Consider the following 21,743-nt stretch of genomic DNA (forward strand, 5'->3'; position numbering starts at 1 on the left):
CGGCACGTCAGCGGGACCGAGCAGCAACGGTCGGCAGGTCCTGTCCCGTGTGTCCACGTGGACACACGGGCCGCTTCTCCACTGTGCTCTGAGACTCGTCTCAAAACTGCTTGCGTATCACGAAACGCCAAGTCAAGGCGCCGGGGTCGCAATCAGGACCGTGGGAGGTCTGGGGGTAAGCGAGTCCAAACGGGTGCAGCAGAGACAAAGGGCCAGGCCCCCGGACACCCCCCTTCCGAGGGCGGGTTGCTGACAGACGACAGCTCTGCCGGTCCAGAGGGTGGCCCACCTGCAGGGCCCTGCAGGAGTGAAAGCTCGCCAAAATATCCGCTGCCCACACTCAAACGAAGCACAGGACAAACACGAAAAAGACGGCGTTCTGAACCTCAGCAATGCGTACGAGGACTTCCAGGTCGGCAAGGCCTTTCCGGGGGGCTGGCTGGGCGGGCGTGGTGACAGGCGTCATTGCCGGCCACACCGCAGACCTAACTGCACGTGTGGCAGCTACACAGCAATGAAACGCAAACATCGTGGATGTTCACATGTAGCGAAATCATGTTTTACTTTTTTCTTTATGAGTACTACAAAAACAGCAAGTTATTACTTTTATTTTTCCATATCATTTGCTTCGTACAAACCCCTGAATATTACGGTTTAAGAAGTGAAACTGTCTTTTTAGGTTTCTTTCTTCTGTTGAAGCCTCGGCATCTCGACGTGAAGCGACACCCCGTGGATTTGGCGTGCTTTGTCACTTTTCCTTTGCCAAAGAAGGCGTGAGCACAGCTCCCAGAGAGACACTAAGTGGAGTTCACACTCGTGCACACAGTAGATGTTCTTTTGTGCATGCAGCACAGATGGCTGTTCCACTCGGACGTGGAATGGTGCCTGAACTGTGTCCTTAGCATGCAGAGTCTCCAGCTGACGCACGTGCTGTCGGCCTGCGATCGAGAGTCCTATCTCTGTCACCATGCGCACGTGAGCGAGCTCGCATCACTCCGCATTCCATTCTGTCTTGATTTTTTACACTATCAGCACACACCATCAGGTAGACTGAAAAAAGGTGTGCACAGCGGGGCTGCACCAGTAACGCAGTGTTTCCCTGACACGCTAGGCACTGCGTCCCCGGCCCGTGGTTGGCAAGGGTTTACTGAATGTGTGTCGGGCTCCCCCCCAAAATGACTTCCCTTCTTTGCTGGTCATAAATTTAATTTTATTCCTATGAAAGAGTCTTTAAAATCCCCCTATGTCTCTGGAATTATCACCTTTGTTAAAACATCTTCATCTGTCCGTCTGTCTATCTATCCCATACCCTCCCTCCCTCCATCCAATAACGCTGCTCTGCAGGAGGCTGGTCTAGGAGAGGCGGTGTTCTCACTGAGGTGATTCCCAGGTGCCGATTTGTTGCCGTAAGATCCAGCAGTGGGACTGGACCCTCCTGTTCTGATGGCTACGTGATGTACTTGAGTAACCTCTTCCGACATGCTCTGAACCGAAGACGTCTCGCCTCTTGGTGTGAAAGGCAGTTGTTGGAACAAGCCCAGCTCTGAAATTGTCTCCTCGGACTTCTTCCCAGAAACGGCTCTCCAGGCTCCCTGATGAGAACACGCGACTCTGCATTCCTGTTTCCCGTGACAGCGGGGCTGCCACTTGTCACTACGGCCTCTTTTCGGCCTATCACCTTCCTGGACGCGGTGCCTGCCTGAGGTCGCCCTTCCTGCCAAGAGGGGCAGCCCTGGTCCTCTTCCGCGTGTTTTTCAATGACTTCGAGCTGGTGGCCGCGAGGGTCTGCTCGTGACTCGCTGTGATTTATACCCGCGGCTCGCACGGGGCCTTTGTGGGGCTCAGACAGGTTCGGGGGGTGTTCGCTCTTCTCCTTCTGCACCCGCATTTCCCCTCGTCGGTTCCCGACCGCCTGACACGGCGTCCCAGGAGCCCGCCCTCGCAAACGCTCTACTTGTCGGCGTCCAGACTGCCTGCCTTGCTGTGGCCCAAGTCCACTGTGGCAAGTCGTTCTGCTCTGCTGTGCACCTCACGTTCTGAACATGTGGCCGAGGCCACTGACCCCCGAGCCCCTCCGCTGGAAGCCTTGGCCTTGCACGCCGGCCCGCTGCCCAGACGCGCCGCCCCCTCCTCTCGCTGCATCTGGAACATGCCTTAGCCTCTTATTCGCACGGACACGCTCTGCACAGCTCTGGGGACGCGCAGGCGGGATCGGAAGTGTTTCCTGATTCACTAGACTCAGAACCACGTCCCAGATAATTCTTGGTGTTGCTGGCAGATTTATTTTCCCAACATTGTTTCACCTGTGATGGTTTTCAATTCACTGAACTAACTGAATTGAGAAGTAGCAGCAATTTGGCCTGTGACCCTGGACCCCACACCTGGGCACAAGGACGTCATCCTAGCTGAGACGCTCTGAGCACGGCCTGCCACTCGAGGTGGCCATGTCTCCCCCTGAGCGGCACGGGGCCATCCAGGCGCCTTCCGCGTGAAGCTGCTGTGAAGACTCACGTGACCGCTCAGCACAGGGGACGTGGCGGCTGCCGGACAAGGGGCCGCGGTCGCCGTCCCCACTGCAGCTGAGCAGTCGCGGGGCGGGCTGGCGGCGCTGTGCCGGGGGCACTCACCTTCAGGTCCCGGTGGACCACGGCTGTCTCATGGCAGTGCAGCACAGCCTCCAGGGTCTGCTGAATGCAATGACTGCACGCAAACACCAGGGGCAGCGTTAGTCCCGAGCGGCACCCGCGGCCGGGGACCGCGTGCCAGCCGGCAGGGCCCTGGGCCGCACGGATTGCTCCAGAAGAGTGACTACCACCTCGGGACAGTCGGGTCGTGCCAGGCGGGGGCCAGAGTGAGGCCACGTGTTCCACAAAATCCATCTGGAGGACACTTCCCCTAACCCAGGAGCTCCTGCCCTCGTCATGAGCACTTAGAGGAAATAAACGGGAGCATAAAAGTAACGTGCAGCCGCTGTGCTCCGCCGCCACCCCCGTGACAAAGCGGGTCCCCGCTGTCGCCCGTTTTTCTAGTGGCGTGCCAAAGCCGTCACATTGGCGCTAAGGTTCCATTAAGGTCACATTAGGACACCTAATGCATTTTTGGCACGCCGGTACCTTCCAGTGTTCTGATTTAGCTGGCAGTTATGACCTCTTGCCTGAGGGCTCGTCAGACTCAAAGGGAGCAATGCGCAGCCAGTGTCCTGCCGGCGACAGGCGGCCCCACACAGAAGTGCGGCTTCATCCACAGGCGACACACATCACAGGCCACCGGCCTCCGGGCAAAGGCTGGCGTTCTCGGGGAGGCGGCCCCCCGCCCCCGCCGGCTCTCCGCTGGAAGCGGGCAGCGCGCTGGTCTCGCCCCCCGCCCCCCCACGATGTGTTTAGCCTGCAGATGAGCCGCTGAGGAAGCACCATGCATCGCCATCTCATCGTCCAGTCACTTCAGGCAGAAGTGGGGGGAGCAGGGGAGCCATTTTAAATACCCCCCCTTTGCCCTGTCCCAGAGAAAACAAAAACTCCTTTGATGCAGATTACGGACACCACATACTGACCTTCAGGTCCCTGTGCACTATGCCATTTAGGTGACAATGATTTACACTTTCTAGAATCTGCTGTATACAATGACTGCAAAGATACAAGGGCAGAATGGGAGGAGAACGTTTTAAAGGCGCAAAATCACATCAAATACAGATTAAATGAAGTTCAAACGAAACAAACAAACCAACAAAAATGATATTTTTTTCACATTTTTTTTTTAGCTTTATACTGGAATAATGCGGAATAAAGCTAATTCTGGTTCTAACAAAAATGACGTCCAACACAGACTTTGTGACGTGTTCAGATAAAACAATTTGAGCTGTGTTTTATCGTGAGTCTACAAGGCAAGTCATTGGTATACGGAAGTCAAGGTTTTCCCATTTGGGGGAATAATTTATGCGTCTTTCCCATAAGTTCAGGGAAAACTCTTTAGAGCTAGAAAATGTGCGGGTGTTTCTCATACACACCTAAACTGTTTAAAATCTGAGGTCACAAACATGATCACTGAAACAAGGGTGAACACGGATGGAGGGGCAGGTGAAGCGGGGGAAGGCGGGGGACACGTTTACACGTCACGCGGAAACGGGGCTCCCTGCACCAGGTGTCAACAGGAAACACCCAACAGTTTCCAGGACCGGGTGACTGAACGCCACCTGTGCCGTGCAGCACCCCGGCAGCCGGCCTGAGTGTGGGGAGGGCTGAGGGTTGACTGGGAGGGACCTTAGGTGTCGGCCCCCGGGGCACTGCTCATGGCTAAAGACATTCCCACACGCCTCAGCAGAGGAGACGCTTGCTTGCGACCGTCCGAGGTGCACGGCTCACACTAACTAGCCTCAGGAAGGGCCCATCGGCGTCTAGCAGATCGCTGACTAAACTAGAGGGGCACGTCACTGACTGGCACTTGTGCAGTCCCATGGGCTGTCACCTGACAGGGACAGAGAACACAGTGCACTGGGGACATGTGCACAGATCACTGCGAGGTTCCCACGCAGGACACGCAGAGCCCCACCCGTTCATTCACGGATGGAGAAGCATTTCGAGGAGGACGCTGCAGCCATTAAGTGTACAGAACGACATCACTCCAAAGTCGTTCTTCAGGTAAACAACGTGACACCGTCTGACTTGCTGCAACGTGGGCGTCAGGAGCCTGATGGCGATGTGGCCTCGCTCTACCCCACCGGAGGCGCCTGCCGTCGGCTGTGCTGACAGCCTGGGGCCGGCCATCCTTCCTGACAATCACGTGGCTCTTTTTCCTTGCTCACAAATGTTCACTCTGTACTACTTTTTAGGAATATTTCCCTTTCTTATCTCAAACCACATGTATAGATCATTAGGTCTAGTGAATAACAAAATAAACCGTAATCATATTAAATGAATGTCACTGTATTTACAAGCAAGAATGGCCTGAACTCTTGCCTTCTTGAGGACTAGTAAGAAATTGGGGTTTATGAATGGTTCCCAGAACCTGTGCTTTAGGCCTGAGACTGGGACGAGGCTGCCCCCTCCGTTTTGTGGGGCTGTCCCCAAAGCCCCTGCAGCGCTGGCCCAAACTGAAGCAGCCGACGAGGTCTGTGGGGCGACAGCCTGCTGTAGCCTCGCCTGCACTTTTCAAATGCAGTGGTGGCTGCTCACGCAACTCTGAAGGGCACACTACCTGGGGCTCCCCACGTGGTTGCCAGCCCCCCTGACAGTGTTACTCTGGCCCGGGGGCTGGCTCGGGGTCTGGCCGGGCAGGGCCGCCCCCAGGGCCCAGGATGGGGGCACGCCAGCGCGCCCAGGAGCTCCCTGTCGGCCATACGCTGCCATCCCACTCTGCAAACAGTCGTGGCCCCAGCAAGCGGGGCCTCCCGCGCCTCTGGGCCCCACCCGCGTGCTGCCGGGGGTGCGGGGCTCCGTGTGGTCCGTGAGGCCTGGAGCTGGGGTGCCTGGGGAGGATGGGCTGCGTCTGGCTGGTGGCTCGGCCGCTCGGGCCACCGAGGGCTGAACTTTTAGTGTCATTCGATTTTAATTAATGGAAACAGACGGACAAAGGCCCAGGGCCAGGTGACAGCGCATGGGACGCCTGAGTTGGGGCCCCCGCCCAGGGGATGCGTGGAGGGTGCGGCCCGGTGCGGCTGGCTCACCTGGCGTCCGCCTCACTGTAGTACTCCCTGGCCACGATGTCCTCAAACAGCTCGCCGCCGGTGACTCTGCGAAGAAAGCGCATGGTGTCAAACAGAGGGGACACTTGGCGACTCGCGCCAGCTCACACGGAATGTGGGCTCCGACTGCTCCCCCCAGTTAGAACCCACGATTACCATGCGATCACACACAGACCCCAGAAATGGCACGATACAGGGAAACTAAGCAGCAGACACTGCCAACGAATCGTGACCGTCTTTAAATCGACACTTTTCTGGGGTTTCTCAGAGGAGACATGATGTATGTTCACATTTGCCTTTGTTTCTGACTACAGGTACCTAGAAAACCCGTATACCGTACAAACGATTTTAGACTTTTAAAGCGTTGGATAAACATTGACTGAAAAGCCTACTGACACGGATAAAATCGCTGCTGGTTCTGGCGAATGCTTATCAGTACCACACAGCCCATGAGGACTCAGCCCCAATGTCACCGGCACAGAGCCTTACTCATCTCTGGGGCCTTAGCACCCACCTGCATCCAACGCATGACACTTGCTCAATTAACGAGTGCTGCAGGAACGGTCGAATGCGTTAGCCAAGTCATCCGCCCTCAGTCTGGGCTCGACGTGCGCTCAGGCAGGAAAAGCAAGCTCTATGATTTAGCTCCTGTGGCAAAGGGTTTATTTCGTAAGGGGTTCGTATTTAAAGAAGAAAATTAAAGAGTCAGGGACCACATTCCAGTCATTTTCATGGACGACTGCAGCTTTTAAACAATTGGAGGGGTGCTGTTTTCCGCTGCGTTTGGGATGATGCAGTTAACCGCCTCTGACAACTCATGCTCCCCATTAAAACTTAAAAACATCCTTGGGCAAATGAGACTGTTTTATCATCTGCTACGTTTGTGATAAATGTCTGGGAAGGAAAAATGGAGTTCCAACAGAATACACTGCCTTAAAGAGAAACTACTGGCTTTTCTGAATTTAATACGTCTCCACACGGACGTCACCATTTAGTGGAGCACAAGATGAAGTGGCAGCTACTACAGATTTTTGAAAATTTTCCGTGTGCTACGTGAAACCGCATACAAACTCAGAAATTAAACGTCTCACGAAGGAACTGTTGGGTGGATTAATTAGTGACCGTGAATAAACTGATGGCAGCTCCGCTGTGACAGAGGCACACCGAGTGCATGTGTAAACGCGAATTACCGTTTCTGAATCTCTGCCACGTTAGGGCTCACGGCAAAGGACAAGATGCTGTTAGAACCACGAAGGAGACACAGGGGTTTGCGGTCGCTGTTGGCAGGGTGGGGACTCCCCGTGCTGTCCAGTGAAGTGGACTGTGCTTTGGTCCCCCCAGAATCACTGGACCAGCGCCTCTCCCCACAACGGTCGGACGCTGACACGGAGCACAGCCACACGCCCCACGTCCCTCTGGAGTGACGCCTCCCTCCTGCGCTCAGAGCTCGGAGTTCTCGGACAGGGCCGGTTCAGCGCTGAGCTGGGTGGTGTAACCACGACAGGCGCAGACTCTCCTGGGTCAGCCAGTCCGGCAGCCCAGACACAAGCCTGGTGCCCGCTGACACCGCTGTCAGCGTCTCGGGAGTCAGGCCAGCTTCCTGTGCGAGTCCCCAGCATCTGACGGCAGCTCTGGAAGTGGGTTACCCGAGGTGGTCCAGGACCGGTTTTCTGGCAGATTCTGCACGGGACGCCAGAGAGCACGAAGGTGAGTGCTGCTCTCACGGACGCTCCACAGGGTCCCTGTGGTCCTGAGGCAGAGTGGCTTGCTGCGTCACACGGAGATCACAGCTGAGGTGCCAAACCCGAGTCGGGCTGGTGGCTCAGCCCGGAGGGGCGCATGGGGGTGCGGGGCGGGAGCCGGCGCTGCCCACTGCGGTCAGCGAGCAGGCAGGAGGCTGGCTGGCGGGGTCCGTGACCCTTCAGAGGAGCACGGGAAGCGAGCTCGGTGGGGCCGGAACTCCAGGGCCACCTGAGTGGACGATGGGGTCCCGGGCCCGTCCCCACCCTGATGGTGAACCAAGACCCCCGCGAGAGGGGCCCGCCCGAGTCCGCACGGACCACTTACCATCGTCCAAACACACGCTGACTCTCACTTTTGCTCAAACTGACCTCTGACTGTACTGTGTGAAAATTTACGCACACTTTGAGGTCAGATGCAGGTAGCGTATTTTATCCTGTGCTGGAAAAATCTCTTTGCTTCAACGCCCCGGGCCCTCGTCCCCTTTCTGACGGCAGCGTCCTGCTTGGCATCGGGCAGCCGCGTCAGCCACCGAGCCCCATGGTGTGAGTGGCATCTGGTGGCGGGGGCGTGCCGTGCTCCCCGTGTGCCCACGCGCCCGGCACGAGGCATCTCATGTTCGGCATCGAGCAGACAGCGGCCGACGCGCGAGGCGGGCAGGACGGAGACCACCTGCTCTTGGTCACGGGCACCGGCTGACGACGCTGGTGACGCTGGCTGGGTGCCAGCTCTCCGCTGCTCCACACCAGCCCAGCCGGCGACCCGCACGGCCTCTGGTGTCACTCCGCTCCCATCCACGGCCGAGGAGACCGACCCTGAAGGTGAAGCGGCCACTCGAGGCCCAGAGCCCCGCGCTTGGCCCCGCTGTCCGGCGGGCAGAGGTGGGGGCGGGAGCTCTGCTTCCGGAGCCGCCACGTGCCAGTGGGTTCCAAGGTGGGACAGGGACAGGGCAGGCCCAGGCCGAGGCTCCCCGCTCCTCTCCCTGCCCGTCGTCGCCTCTTCTCAGCCTCGCGTCTCCTGGGGCTCGCTGGGGGTCTGCGTCTGAAGGCCACGCAGGAGGGAGCGTGGTGGGGGCCACCTGCAGGCGTCTCCCAGTGTGTCCAGCCCGCCTTCTCTCTCGGGCTCCTTGGCTTGGGTGTCGCTTTGCAGAGGGAAGGGGCACTCGGCAGGCCGTGCTGGGTCCTGCGCGTGCCCCCACACAAGGGACGGTGGGTCCCCCTCCAGGGCAGACCGCCAGACTGCATGTGATGGGGACGGTCCTTCGGACCCAGTTAGACTGCGGTGATCTCCAGCAAGGGTGGGATAGATGCTCGCAACCAAACCAAAGGGCGCTGCGCTCACGACGCTCACCTTCAAAGAGAAAGGACTCAGGATCTTCATCCGCTTCTGCCTGGGGCCCCACTAAAGCCAGCGATGGGCCCCCTCGCCACGCGAGGTCCCTCCTGGGGCTGGGACCTTCCGCTGAGTCACCCTCCCGGGTCCTCCTCATCGCCTCACCTCAGACCTCACGGCTGATTTTCAGCAGTGGGTAGCTACGTATGCCCTTTCCAACTCCTTAATTACGACAAGTTAGAAATTAAGGACTTACTGTTCATTAAATCGTCTGCAAGAAAATTAGACCAGGTACTGCCGAAATTTCAAACTTAGAAATTCAGTGATAAATCAAAAAATTAACAGCTAGACGAGTGATTCTTTTCCCCGAGCTTCACTGGATGTCCCTCCCAGCCCCACGCGTGCGCGCACACACACCCCTACCAGTGCGTGTGCATGAACACACGCGCACACACGCACGCCGTTACTCTGTGTGAGATGAACGTACAGCACACACAGGTACGATCCCCAGGTACGACCTGATCTCATAAAACATCACGCCGCTTTCCGACCCTGATTCGGTTTGACAGTTTGAATCAGGAAGCCATTACGGTGAGAAGAAAACTCGTTAAAGAGAAACCCACGGAGCCGTCTGCGCCTGCGTCTGCGTCTGCGGACGATAACCGAATTTGCCAGCTTTACGATTTCCAGGGTAGATCAGCACACGGACACACGGGCTTTGTTAAGCAAAGCAACGAAAAGCCCCTGGCTCCAGCTCTGCAGAGAAGCGTGCAGACGGGACCGGGGTCAGGGTCGGGGGGCGGCCTGACTGCGGCCCTCACCGCTCTGTTCGCTTCCTCTGGAGTCAGACGGGCCTGGCAGCCCCGCCTCTTCTCTTCCTGTGGCCTCTGCGTGCCAGGTGACCCCCTCCCTGACCGTTAATCCCTGAGGCCAGCACCGAACAAAGCCTCCAGTCTGTTGACCACAGGAAGTTTCGGTGAAACTGCAGATAGCATCTCACAGCTCCACAGCCACGAAGGTGGGAGGATGGACCTTGTCAGCACCCCCGGGAGGCCAGACAGGAGGACGCCGTGGCTGACATCAGGCCCTGGCCACCGGCCTGCCAACACGGGCCTGACCCCGCCGCCAGCTGGCGACCTCTGCCCATGTGACCCACCGCAAGGCCTCGGGATCAGGGCTCCGGGCGCCGGCTCTCAGGTGCCTCCAGGCTCGGTGCCATTCCCTCACATGAACCTCTCCCCGCCCCCTCTGCTGCAGCCTGTTGGTGTCCCGTGTGGGCCAGCGACACCCTTGGGTTCTGGGACAGCAGATGACCAGCACGTGGGTTCGCCTGTCCCCACCCTGGCTCCTGCGCTGGCCCGTCCTCCGGGGCTGGCTTCCCGCCCGCCGGCATTGACTCCCCCTCCGACGACTGCACCCCTTTCCCTGTGGTGACCTGCTGACCCCATCGGCCCCACAGACCGTGTGCAGTGTCACCCCTCCGTGGCTGACGGCGCAACTCAGCAACAGCACGACCGGTGGGACCCCAGCTCCCAAGGCTGTGTCCCCCTGCCATCCCCTCAAAACGGCGCAGGGGCGAGGCCCTGCTTCCCCCACAGACGCGGGCCCGAGTCCAGTCCCAAGAAGCCGACAGTCACGATTCGGGGTTTGTCTCTGCAACAGCGGCTGGCCGTCCCCACACCTCAGACGGAGGTTCTGTGGGGCCCAGACGCTCCCGGAAAAGCGCTCTGCCCGCGTGCCGGAGAGAAGGTGGTGGCCGGGCCGGTCCACAGCGAGAGCCCGGCTGCGTTTGGCCTGAGGCAGGGGACAGTGAGCACGCGGCATGTGGACCCCACGCCCCGCCAGGCTCTGTGGGTCCTGGCAGATGCACACTGCGGCCGTGTCGGGGACGTGTCTTCGGGGCACGGTCACTGGCTCTGAGACCCGGACAAGCAGTCCACGTCCCTGGCCCACCTCCCTGGCCTGCGGGGGGTGAAACGTCGCCACGCCTCACAGGGTGGCCGAGCAGAGACCATGTGTGACGTGCTTGCCACAGGCCGGGAGGGGTGGTGGCACTCGACGTCAGCGGGATCCCTCGCGAGAACGGCTCTCCAGCGATGCAAACCCCTTTGGCATGAACCCTGCTGTTCCGGGGTTTCACGCGCACGCTCGGCGACTTAGTGTCACGTGCATTTACGCTTCTGCCCAGCAGAGGCCCGTCGACGGCACGGCCCCAAACTCTCCTCGTCCACCGCGCAAAGCAAGTGCTTTGTTTTCAGTCCCTTCCCGCTTTGTCTATGCAGAGGCTGCCGGGACGCAGGTGCTGAGAGGGCCGACGAGGAGACAGGTGGCACAGCACAGGCCGGCGGAAACCGAGCTTTGGGTTCGCACAGGGAAGGGGCCCCCCGGCCCCCTGCGGAGGGCCAGCGGCTGTCGCTCACAGTCTGCTCCAGTGCGAGCGTTCGGGGCGTAAACAGCGCCGTTCTAGGGCGCGGGGCCCCATGCACCACGAACTTGGTCCCCCGGGAGAGGGCCTGGTGTCAGCGCCACGGCCAGCGGCCAAGGAAGGGTCCCGCCCCACCCAGGTCGGCGGCTGCTGCTCACAGAGGCGCAGGCCGGAGGGCGCCTCGCTGCCCACGAAAACGCCCTGCTTGGGTTGACGCTTCGGGAAGGGCCGGACCGTTTTCAAACCCCGAAGAAAGAGACCAGGAAAGCAGACGAGCGGCTTTCTCTCCCGAGCCCATGGTGAAGGACGTGGCTGCTGAAGGGACGGTGGGGCGGTGAGCACCCTGCCCCTGGGGTGTGGCACGTGGGGTCCCCGAAGAGGCAGCCTTGCTGCCTCAGCGGTCGCAGCCATGGGCGCCGGGCTCCCGGGTGACTGAATGGCCTTCGGGCGTCTTCTGCTTGCTGACAAAAACAGGTAGCCCCGTGTCCCTAAGAGCTCAGAGTGGACGGGACGCAGCACCGCAGCAATCAGGAAGAACTGGAGTTCGATGGAGTGCGTCGTCGCCGTCCCCTCTGAGGACGTCACGTGCACCGCAGCAATCAGGAAGAACCGGAGCTCGTCGCCGTCCCCTCTGAGGACGTCACGTGCATTGCGACGCCGCAGGCACAGCGGCCCCGCACGTCCCGGCGTGGCATTCACGATCCTCCGGTTTTAGTTTTGGCTAAAAGCCAACTTCTTTGATTCTGAGCGCACTCACGAACTAGTGTTAGTGGTCCAGTGGAACCGGACCTTGAGCTGGCGGGCACCGTGGCACCACGTGCACCCCGAGCAGCCAGTGGACAAAACACCTAAAACACCCACCACAAACTCCAAAGTCTTTACGAACGACCCCGTGCTCTTTCCGGAGCTCTGCCATGTGCTCCTTTGCAAAGACGCTGACTGGTGCTGGCTGTGGGCAGGCGCTGGGGACAAAAGGGTGACGGGAGAGAGAGAAGCCCTCCATCCGCGGAGCTTACAGCCCAGCGGGGAGGCCGGGGACTGACCAGATACGTGAAGTCTAAGGTATGGGAGGCCAGGTGGCGAGGACAGCGACGGAAGGGAAGAAAGGGAGACGTGCTGGCCGAAGGGTCACTCCGGGCTGGGCCCCGGTGGCCCCGGGAGAGGGTGGCCTGCAGCCGAGCCCTGCGGGGGTGGGGGGCGCAGCTGTCCAGGGCCAAGGGGACAGGAGGTGCGGGCGCCCGGCCTGCTCCGGGCTACAGGGAGGGCCGTGTGGCGGGGCAGGGACAGGCTGCTGGTTCTGACGGGATGTCCTTGGCTGCTGTGACGGGAGCAGGTGCAGGAGGCGAGTGGCGACCAGGCACGGTGACCCAGGCAGGAGAGGCCGCTGGCTTCGGCCGAGAGGGTGCTGCAGACGCGCTGCTGGGCTCCCGGATTCTGGACGTGTCTTGAAGCTAACGGGCACCACCGACGAGCCAGCACGCTGCGTGAGCGTGAGAAGCGGGCCCACGGCTGCTCCGGGCTTTGGCCTGAGATGGAGCGACGGGGTGGCCGCCCACTGACGGGGGCAGCTGGGCCTCAGGGAGACAAGGTCAGTTTCGGACGTTTACATTTAAGTTTAAGATGCCAATCGGACATCCGTGTGGGGCCGGTGAGAAGGCAGCAGGACAGGCAAGGCCGCAAGTGTGAGTACCACACGCTTCTAGGTGGGGTCTGGGGCCGTGTGCCGGGCGAGACGCTTGGGAAAGGACGGCACGCAGGAAATGTGAGACGCCGGGGCCGAGCTCTCGGACCGGTCCCTCGTGTGGGTGCAAAGGAGCCAGGAGGAGCCAGCAAAGACGACGGAGGGCGGAAGGCCAGTGCCCGCTGGCTGACCCGCCTCCTCTGCGGTGTTCTGACTGTGTGCGTGTCATAAGTGAGCATCCGGAAAACCTCCACACGCTCGGGGGAGAGGGACGAGCTCTAACTGACCGAAGGCCATGGGACAGCACCGTGCTGCACAACACGCCGCGTGACGAGCTACGTACTACACAATACAAATGCAGACTCGAGTTCTGTTCGAAAGTCTATGTGAAAGTTTGCTTTGCGAATGTTCAGCAAGTTCTGCTTAATGGCAGCTTACTGAGCTCAATTTCAAAACAAAATTCAAAACGTTTATGAAAAATTGGATTTCTATTTCTCTCTCAAAAAGTAAATATTTTAAAACAAAAGAAGCGGCTTACCTAAAAGTTATTCCAGTCTGTCTCAAATCTCAGTGACCGTGCAGCCACAGCAGCACACAACCCGCAGGGGGAACACGCCGGGCACGCGGGGGGGCGCTGGCCGGGGCAGCTCAGCTTGGAGGTGACAGGTGCACAGGCGCAATGAAGACAGCGTCTGATGCCAGCCACCGAACCCACAGCCAAACGTTACCCACAGAACTGTGGGGAAATCACAGTGGCCCTTTTAAACATTTCAGATCTACCTGTCTAACCAACCAATTGGCAAACTAGCGGTTTTCACACTGTCCAGACGCAGACAGAACGCGTCGCCCAGGCGGGCACCAGCCCCCGGCCCCACGGGACCCGAGCTGCGTGTGCGGCAAGGTACGTGCGTGTGGTGAAGGAACGGACCCCGCGCTCGCCTCTGCTCCCGAGCTGCTACGATGCCGCATGGCCCGAGCCCCCGTCCCAGCTCTGCGAGCTGGGCGCTCTCGAAACTGCTTCCTTGTCAAGACGTGCTTCATCCACACAGCCGCTGTTCCACATCAGCGAACCAGTACCAATTCCTGAGTCTGCCACGTGTCTATCAACAACACGTCATTGCTGTGACGGCTCTCCGTCACGGGGCTGTCGCCTGGCTCGTCGGAGCATGAGAGAGAGGAAGACGTCTTTTCTCCGATCAGATGACTGCGCGCACTGTAGACGGGACGCTGCGCACGGGAAGAAGGTTCCCGCAGCGTCCCGGCCCCGTCGGTCCTCCTGCCCCCGCGGCCCCCGCGCCCCGTCCATCCCGGTCTTCGTTTCCGAGTGCTTCGCTCTGGAGACGCACCTCGCCCGGGACGCCTCGCCCGGGACGCCTCGCCCGGGACGTCGGGCCCGCACGTCCTCACCTTGCCTGGACGCCCACACACCCTCACCCTGCGGCCAGGACGTTTTTCCCAAACACATCTCTAACAAGCACAAAGCTGAGCCACGGCAAGGTCAGCAGCTCCTCACAGACCCGGCAGCGTCGCGAGTGGCTGCTGCCTGCCGAGGCTGAACCAGCCGGCAGGCACCACGCGCACCGGCCGCACGCTGCTGAGGGGACGGCCCAGGCTGTCGGGGACCCCCGGCAGGCTCCGCGAGCGCCAGGCTGCAGACAGACGCCGGGGACCCCCAGAGTTTCTCAGCGGCATGCCCAGGAGGTCACCAGGTCCTCAGAGCTGCTGGCAGGGAGGGGACAGTGGCATGGCCTGCTCTGAGCAAGGCCTGCCTGAGGGAGAAGCCGCTTCACCGGTGCCTGAATGACCTGGGCGGTGGGGAGAGAAACGCCTAACTCCAGCTCTGCCCCCCACCCCCAATCCCGCCCCACTCGAGGGAGAGGAAATAGAACAAACCTGAGAAGCACTGGCTCAAAGGCCGGGGCACAGGTTCACCGTGAACCCAACACGCGGCACAGGACCGAAGACGCCGCCTAGCACCTGGCCACCCCACTGCCAGTGCCCACTTCCCACAGCTCCTCTCCCAGGGCCTCACGGCCCCCTTCCAGCAAGAGGTACGAGGCACTTGAAGAAACGTAACAAGTATTCGAGCCAGAGTCAGATGTGGCGGGAACGTTGGAATTATCCGGCCAGGAATTAAAAATACACGATAAACACACTAAGGCGATCAACGGAAAAAGTAGATAAGATGCAAGAACAGATGGTAACGTACTACAGAGAACAGATAGAACCTGATTTCCTAACGAACTCAAGGCTGAATTAACCAATCTAGCACCAGTCTATCTTCAGACTCACGCCACGTGAAATAACTTTGCTTATCCGTTCCCCAGACACCACGCTAAAATGCTTGCGGCTCGTCCATTACGTGCATTATTGTGGTCGCACGACTGTTTCTCCTCTGCTGGACCCTCAGGTCGGGCTTCTCTCTCCTTTTTCTCCCATTATAAAGCATGATGCAGGGGACATCTTTTAGCATACAGCTTGATCTGAATTTAGGGGGTACTTCCCATGGACTTTGCTCCTAGATGTGAAATTATGTCAAAGGATGTGAACATTTCCAACGTGAAGTATCAAACTGACCTCAGAGAGTGTGTGCGTCTCACACCCCTGCCCGTCCTGGGTATGGCCTGCCTCCTGTGTCCCAGAGGCCAGAGTGACGCCAGGCACTGTTCCCGAGGGTCATCGGCCCCCTTCGTTCTCACTGACAAACGCAGATCACTCCCAGTCAATCTCGGCAACCCCGGCCCTCTTGCTGCGGCTGGTCGGGGTGGGCACGTGACGGAGCGCTGGCTAACGAGAAGGGAGCCTCCCATTTTCCTGGGTAAAGTTTCTATTCTGAGAAAGAACAAGAGACGCCGTCTCCCGCTGGGAGTCACTAAGTCTGTAGTGACGCTGGGACCATGTTGGTCTGAGAACAGTGTGGACGAGCTGGGCCGGGGTGGGAGCTGGCATCGGCCGGAACTAACGGCCTCAGGGCCCTTCCTTGCCGATTCTTTGTAAGATAAGGGATAAGGGATTACATAAACTTTTAAAAAAGGTCAATGGAAACTGAGCGACGTCAGCCATTTTTATTCCCCAAGGGGACACTGAGCACAACCTACATATCACGGTCAACCACCCGAAGGGAACGGACTCGGGCTGTTTCACCCAGGAAGAGTGACTTGGGCTTCAAACAGACACTGCTGATGAGTAGGTGCCTTTTTTCAAAAGAATTAGAGTTGAATGGTATTTTAAGAACACTTGAAAAAATTATAAGGTTATTAATCTAGGCTGTAAATTGAAAAAAGCAAATTTAATTCAAAACGGTCTTCAAGTAGATCGCAAAGTAAATGACACAGTGTGTCGTACTCACAGGTCGAACACCAGGTAGTGGAAGCCCTCTTCGGATATGCTGTCGTGAAGTCGCACTAAAAAAAAGAAAAAAGGGAAGAAAGTTTGTGTTAAACAGATGCCAAGGGTGACTCTCAGGCGGCTCCTCGTGGGGTCTGTCTGCTCAGCAGAACCGCTGGCGGCCCGAGCTTCGGGCTGGTTCTGATAACGTGCTTAACCGTGTGACCACGATCAAGTTAATTAACTTGTAACAATACTCGTACCTGCACTTTATAAAATGGTTGAGAGCTTAACTGAGAGTAAATGCTAAACGAACGTCAACGGCTGTAACAATGTGTCTGTCCCCGGGTCCTGAGGGAGCAGGTTCAGCCGCTCCCCCACTCAGCCTCGTCCTTGCTGTGGCCCCGGTCCAGGCCTTCAGCACTACAATCGGCAGCAAGAGGGGTCATTTAAGAGTCTAGTAAATGGTGTCTTTTCCTCTGCTCTCCCATTTCTTATAAGAAAATTCTACACGGCAGTCCCTGGCCAAGCTGCCAAAGCAGCCTTTACCGCGGCATTTCTCAAGCGAAGTCCCACCACCTGTCTACCAAGCCACAAGCCGAAACACAGCGAGAACTTCTAATCCGGTCACGCGCCGGCTCCTCAAGCTACACGACTTCAAATTTTCCAGTGAGCGGGGCTTTCGCTAGGTCCCCAAGGCAGAGGTCTCTCTCGGGAGCGGAGAATGCTCGCTGCTGCCCTGCTCCACGGGAGACCACATGCGGAGCGCGTGCTTCTTTTTCTGCCGGTTGTTTCGGCGTTGGTGCCCCGCCTCCCGCACCTCGCCCCGCAGACAGCAAGCTCGTCCTCACCACCCTGTCGCTCAGGCGTCGCGGCCCCAAGGGGCTGTGCAGGGCAGGAAAAGCAACGAACCGCAGAACACCTGCTTTGGGACATCGCCCTGAAGGACAAGGACGCCTGCTACAACCTGTCCTTGGCGGGTCCTTGTGCAGTGACCATGTGGCAACGTGGACTGGAGAAGACACGCACCGGCACACAAACCACGGCCACCTACAGAGGGCCTTCGCACAGCCCACGACGTCCCAGCCCGGACTTCACACGATGTCCAATCTTCAGCTCCAGCTCCGTCCCTGTCAGATGTCATCCCTGGCCATTCAAATGATTTCCGAACCCCACTCCAAAATTTCTCTAAGGCAGAGAAAGAGTTTTGCTTCAGCCATAATCACGATGACCGCTTGTAAGATGGGGATTTTGTACCACGTTAGCACAAAGCGGGGCCGTGTGCCGGGGCTGGGAGGGTGGCACGTGTCACACACTCTGTGTGTGTCTGGAGCGCATGAAACGTGACCCCCGCCCCACCTGCTCCTCCGTCGCCCTGCGATTCGCGGCACAGTCTGCTTTCACTGACCAGCTCCAATCCCTGTGACTCCTCGGTACCTGCAGCTTCTTCCTCGTCAGTACCAAACAGGAAACGTCATCTCGCAAGTCTGTGCGTCCTTCAGAGACTTGGCACAGTGCAGACGGCCTTTCGAGTAATCGTTTCTGAGCATTACCACAGCAGACGCCAGGCATTCTTCCAAGTCTCTGGACGTGACTTTCCCCCGAATCTCTGTATACCTGTCTCCAGCGAAACGCTGGGTGCACAGACCGCTGTCCCGTAGCCTGAACTGCGTGGACGGAATGCTTCAGCTTGTGGGCGTCAGAGACACCTGCTGCCCTTGCTTACAGTCACGCTTCCAAACAAAACCAAGGTCTGGCTCTGCTCGCAGCCATGCGGCTCGGTGAAGGAAGCCGGGTCGTGACCGACGACACGGTGGCTTTCTGGAGTGACAGTCTCGCACACGGCTTCCTGGGTGGCTGCCGCAGTCTGTTTAGACAGGCGCAGATGACAGCGCATCTTCGCAAAGGGCCAGTTACTCTGTGAACACAGCCGCGGTGAGAAGGAAGCAGAGTCGCCGTGGGAGCAGGCGGAGCGGCGGCCCCGTCTCCAGGGGAACGCTCCCGGGGTCTCAGGTGCCCAGCAGGAAGTGGAGGCGGCATCTCGGGTGCCGCTGGGGACGCAGGGCTGGTCCCCGCCACACCGGGGATGCGATCGTCCCAGCATGGTGACCGCACTCACGAGCGCCTGGCACAGCTGCCATTTGGCGTGCGTCGTTTTCTGATGCGAGCCCGGCGGTCAGACGCAGCACGCCGCGTCCGGGTGAGGTCCGAGTCATGGAAGCGTTTAGCTGGCAAGCACGTGCCGTAACGGGAGGGAAGCCGCCTGGCCAAGTGCTTTCGCATCACGCAGCCCCGGCCGCCTCCGGACCTCTAAGCAGCCACTCGGCCAGGTGAGCTTGGTTCTGAACGGACGACGTCACTGATGCGGCTCCCTCTTTCCCGGCCCTGCCCCCGCCCTCCCACTTCCTGCCGCGCGTTTTCACGTGACGCACCGGGAAGACAGAAGGACATGGGCACGGCCTCCGCTTGCTCACCGGACGCACGCGCAGCGCCGTCTTCGCGTGCGGCTCTGCACGCTCACGGCCACTCGGGGACGGCTGGTTTCCTTCGCGGCCGAGGCTCCTCCACGCCCGTCGGCAGAGGGGCAGACACGTCCACAAGGCCGGGCAGGGCGTCCCGCAGCAGACGCCAGCTGCTTCTCGTCCAGCCTTGTCTTCTTGTTAAGTTTGTCACGGGTTGAAAACCGAGTTGACTTTTACAAAAACTGACATTATTTATTCCCCATAAATAACCGTCGATTCACGTTTACACCGAAGGAGGTACAGGGTGTTGTGTTTCCCGCACGTCAGCCAGGTCTGGAGCGGCACGTGTGGGCGCACACCATCGCCCCGCGTGCAGGCGTCCCCGATACGCTTTCGGAAAGACGGGCACGGCGCTTGGGAAAACGGGTTATAACGCACCCGGGCAGCCGTTCTCTTCTGAAGTGAGCTCCGAGGCAAAACCAAGTCTAGGAATAAACGAGTTCCGGAAATGCAAACAGCGTAACGGTGCTTTCCTAGACGAAAACGCTGAATTCCAAGGCCGTGAGCATGGGACCTGTAAGGGAAAACCTGTCTGAGGCTAAAACGTTTCCGGCGTTTCGCTGACCAAGGCCCCAGCCCTTCCTCTCGCTGGAAGGAGAGAGGGCCTCTCTCTGGCCTGAGCACGGCGGGGCCCCCGCTGCCAATGCAGTGACACCAGCAGCGTCACTGGCCGGAGCGGACATGCTGCACTCCACTCCGCCTTCTGCCCCGAGCAGCAGTCCTGGGCCGGGACGGGGCCGGGACGGGGCAGGGACGGGGCAGGGACAGGGCAGGGACAGGGCAGGCGCCGCCTCTGTCGCCTCTGCTGGGATGTGAGGCCGGAAGTGGGTGGGTCTGAGCCACGTACTCGGACGCGAAAACGGCAGCTGGCGAGCCGGATACTGTTGCTATTCCCGTCGCAGACGATCGCATTTCACAGCGAGGGCGCGCACTGGCCACGCTGGGCCCGCTCAGACAGGCGTGCCTGCCCTGCATTCCCCGTTCCCTTAAAACACAGCCCAATGGCACCCCTCGAGAGAGAAATTTGAGCTCAACCATTATCAGCTCTTTTGTGACAAAGCCAGTCATTTCTAAAGAGAAAACTCGTCAAAAAGAAAACACAGAAGCACTGAAAGTCAAAGTCAAAGTCAAACTGACCTTTCTAGAAAACGTGCTTTGTTTTCCTTAACCTCTATTTCTCAGGATGCGGGTAGCAGCTAGTGAAACGGTGCCATCTTTTCATCTTCCAGTAGGACATGTATTACTGGAGATGGTGTAAATTTGAAAACACACTGTTTCTTCGAAATACAATTCCACGTATACTGTTCGTTTCGCTTTAAACTGAGCAGACGTACAGCTATTTCGTTGGCTATTATGTTGCCAAAGGCAATAGTCTTACAGCATTTATACTGATTATAGTCACTTGTTCTCATGGGATGCTTTTTAAATTCTGGACGTAAAAAGTTTGGGAACTGGGCTTAGCCGCAGAAGGCACTGAAACTACCGTCTGTTGTAATGTTAGATGCTGGAACACAAGTCTGGATAAAGTTGCACATAAAACATGTATTTTGACAAAACACTTAGCACTATGCCCCACTGATAAATGAGTTATTTTTGCTTTAGGAGAGAGATTTTTCAGTAAGTTATCGGCCGTCGTGACCACAGTCGAGAACTGCGAGTTCCTGTCGCTGCGGCACCGTCGGAGTCCTGGGGCCGTCTACGCGCCATCACAGCCTCATGCCATCCATCACGCACGGGATGCGCTGCGTCTCCGGCATTACATCGCACACGGTACGTGAGTGGCTGGCCCGACGGCACCAGGGGCTCCGCCCGCTGTGGGGTCACGGACGCGGGCGTCGCGGAGCACATCGAGGAGCACGCTGCTCGTCTCGTATGCAGTCCCTCGGCCCGGTCACCTCTACTCACACTCGGCGAGCCTCTCACTCTCGTCAGAGGCACACGTGACACGACATCTGGGGCCTCCTTGTCAGAGGAGTTTAACTGATAATCTGTCGCCTGCACCTGACACTTCAGACAAGCAGAGACTCTCACTGTCCCCTCAGGGACGTGGCCTTTGAGCCCCAGTGGCGCCCCGTCCTATAATGTCACCCACACCAGACTCCACATGCAAACCCTCCCTCCCGCAGGCTCCAGGCCAGCTGCCCATGGCCCACCGTCACCCTCCCCAAGCCTCACGCACACATTTAAGGAAAAATAAGAATAACCCACTGAAATAAAATGATGACCTTAACCAATCTTGAATTTTAGAAGTAACACATCCTAAGATTTTTTTGGATACGAAGTTTTAAAGAAAAGAATTAAACTGTATCAACTTCCAGCCAGAGCCAAAGTGTAATAGAAACAGAATGCAAAACAGAAAGAAAACAGAGCCAGCTTGCGACACGCTGGGTACACGTAACGGTGCCCGCGCCAATGCGCAGGGAACGGCAGCCCGAGGGGAGGCAGCCCGTGAACGTCCCTGGTGGGGAGGGTGGCCATGTCCCTGCTGGCTGTGTGCGCCAGCCACCGCCTGCCCTCACTGTGCCTCCAGAGCGATGTGGCACTCATCACGTGAGACGGTGGCCAGCGAGGTGGCGCCCACGCTGCCCGGCTCCCATCACCCTCTCTCACCCTCCCAGAGGGCCTGCCATCCTGCTCCAAGGCCTCTGGGCGTTCAAATGATCCATCGCTTCACGGTACACCTGGGCTCTAAGGTGATGCCCACGGATAGGAAGGTATTTTATCATGCAGTGAAGATGAAGGTGATGTTTTCTTCCCGTTAAGGTGAATCCCTTTTTAATTGTTTTCATTTTTAAGGGCAATACAACCTTCAAAAATAAACTTATTTCAGGGTCATTTTGCAGAAGTTTTTATCTCCCAAGCGGAAATCTTTGAACGAGACTGAAAGTCTGTCTGCACAATCTGGGAGTTTGGAAAAGACGTCGCGGCCGCGCCTGGCCGTCCAGCTCCCGTCGCCAGCGAAGCCGAGACACGGCACGGTGGGAAGGGCGTTTCTGCTGAGCTCGGAAGTCCGCTATTTCCAGCCAACAGTGAAACGTC

At 58.4% G+C, this 21,743-nt stretch overlaps 1 protein-coding gene across 1 annotated transcript in view; it reads right to left on the reverse strand.

Annotated features, from left to right (window-relative positions):
- CAMK2D (calcium/calmodulin dependent protein kinase II delta) overlaps window positions 1-21,743 on the reverse strand; it is a 153,129-nt gene that overhangs the window by 45,662 nt on the left and 85,724 nt on the right. Inside the window, exons 4-6 of the mRNA XM_023520864.1 lie at window positions 16,205-16,259; window positions 5,660-5,725; window positions 3,551-3,623 (exon numbers count right to left, since the gene is read on the reverse strand). Of these exons, the coding sequence (XP_023376632.1) occupies window positions 3,551-3,623; window positions 5,660-5,725; window positions 16,205-16,259 (194 nt within the window). The remainder of the gene's footprint in view (window positions 1-3,550; window positions 3,624-5,659; window positions 5,726-16,204; window positions 16,260-21,743) is intronic.

The sequence above is a fragment of the Pteropus vampyrus genome, unplaced genomic scaffold, assembly GCF_000151845.1.
Source record: "Pteropus vampyrus isolate Shadow unplaced genomic scaffold, Pvam_2.0 Scaffold282, whole genome shotgun sequence".
NCBI classification, from domain to species: Eukaryota; Metazoa; Chordata; class Mammalia; order Chiroptera; family Pteropodidae; genus Pteropus; species Pteropus vampyrus.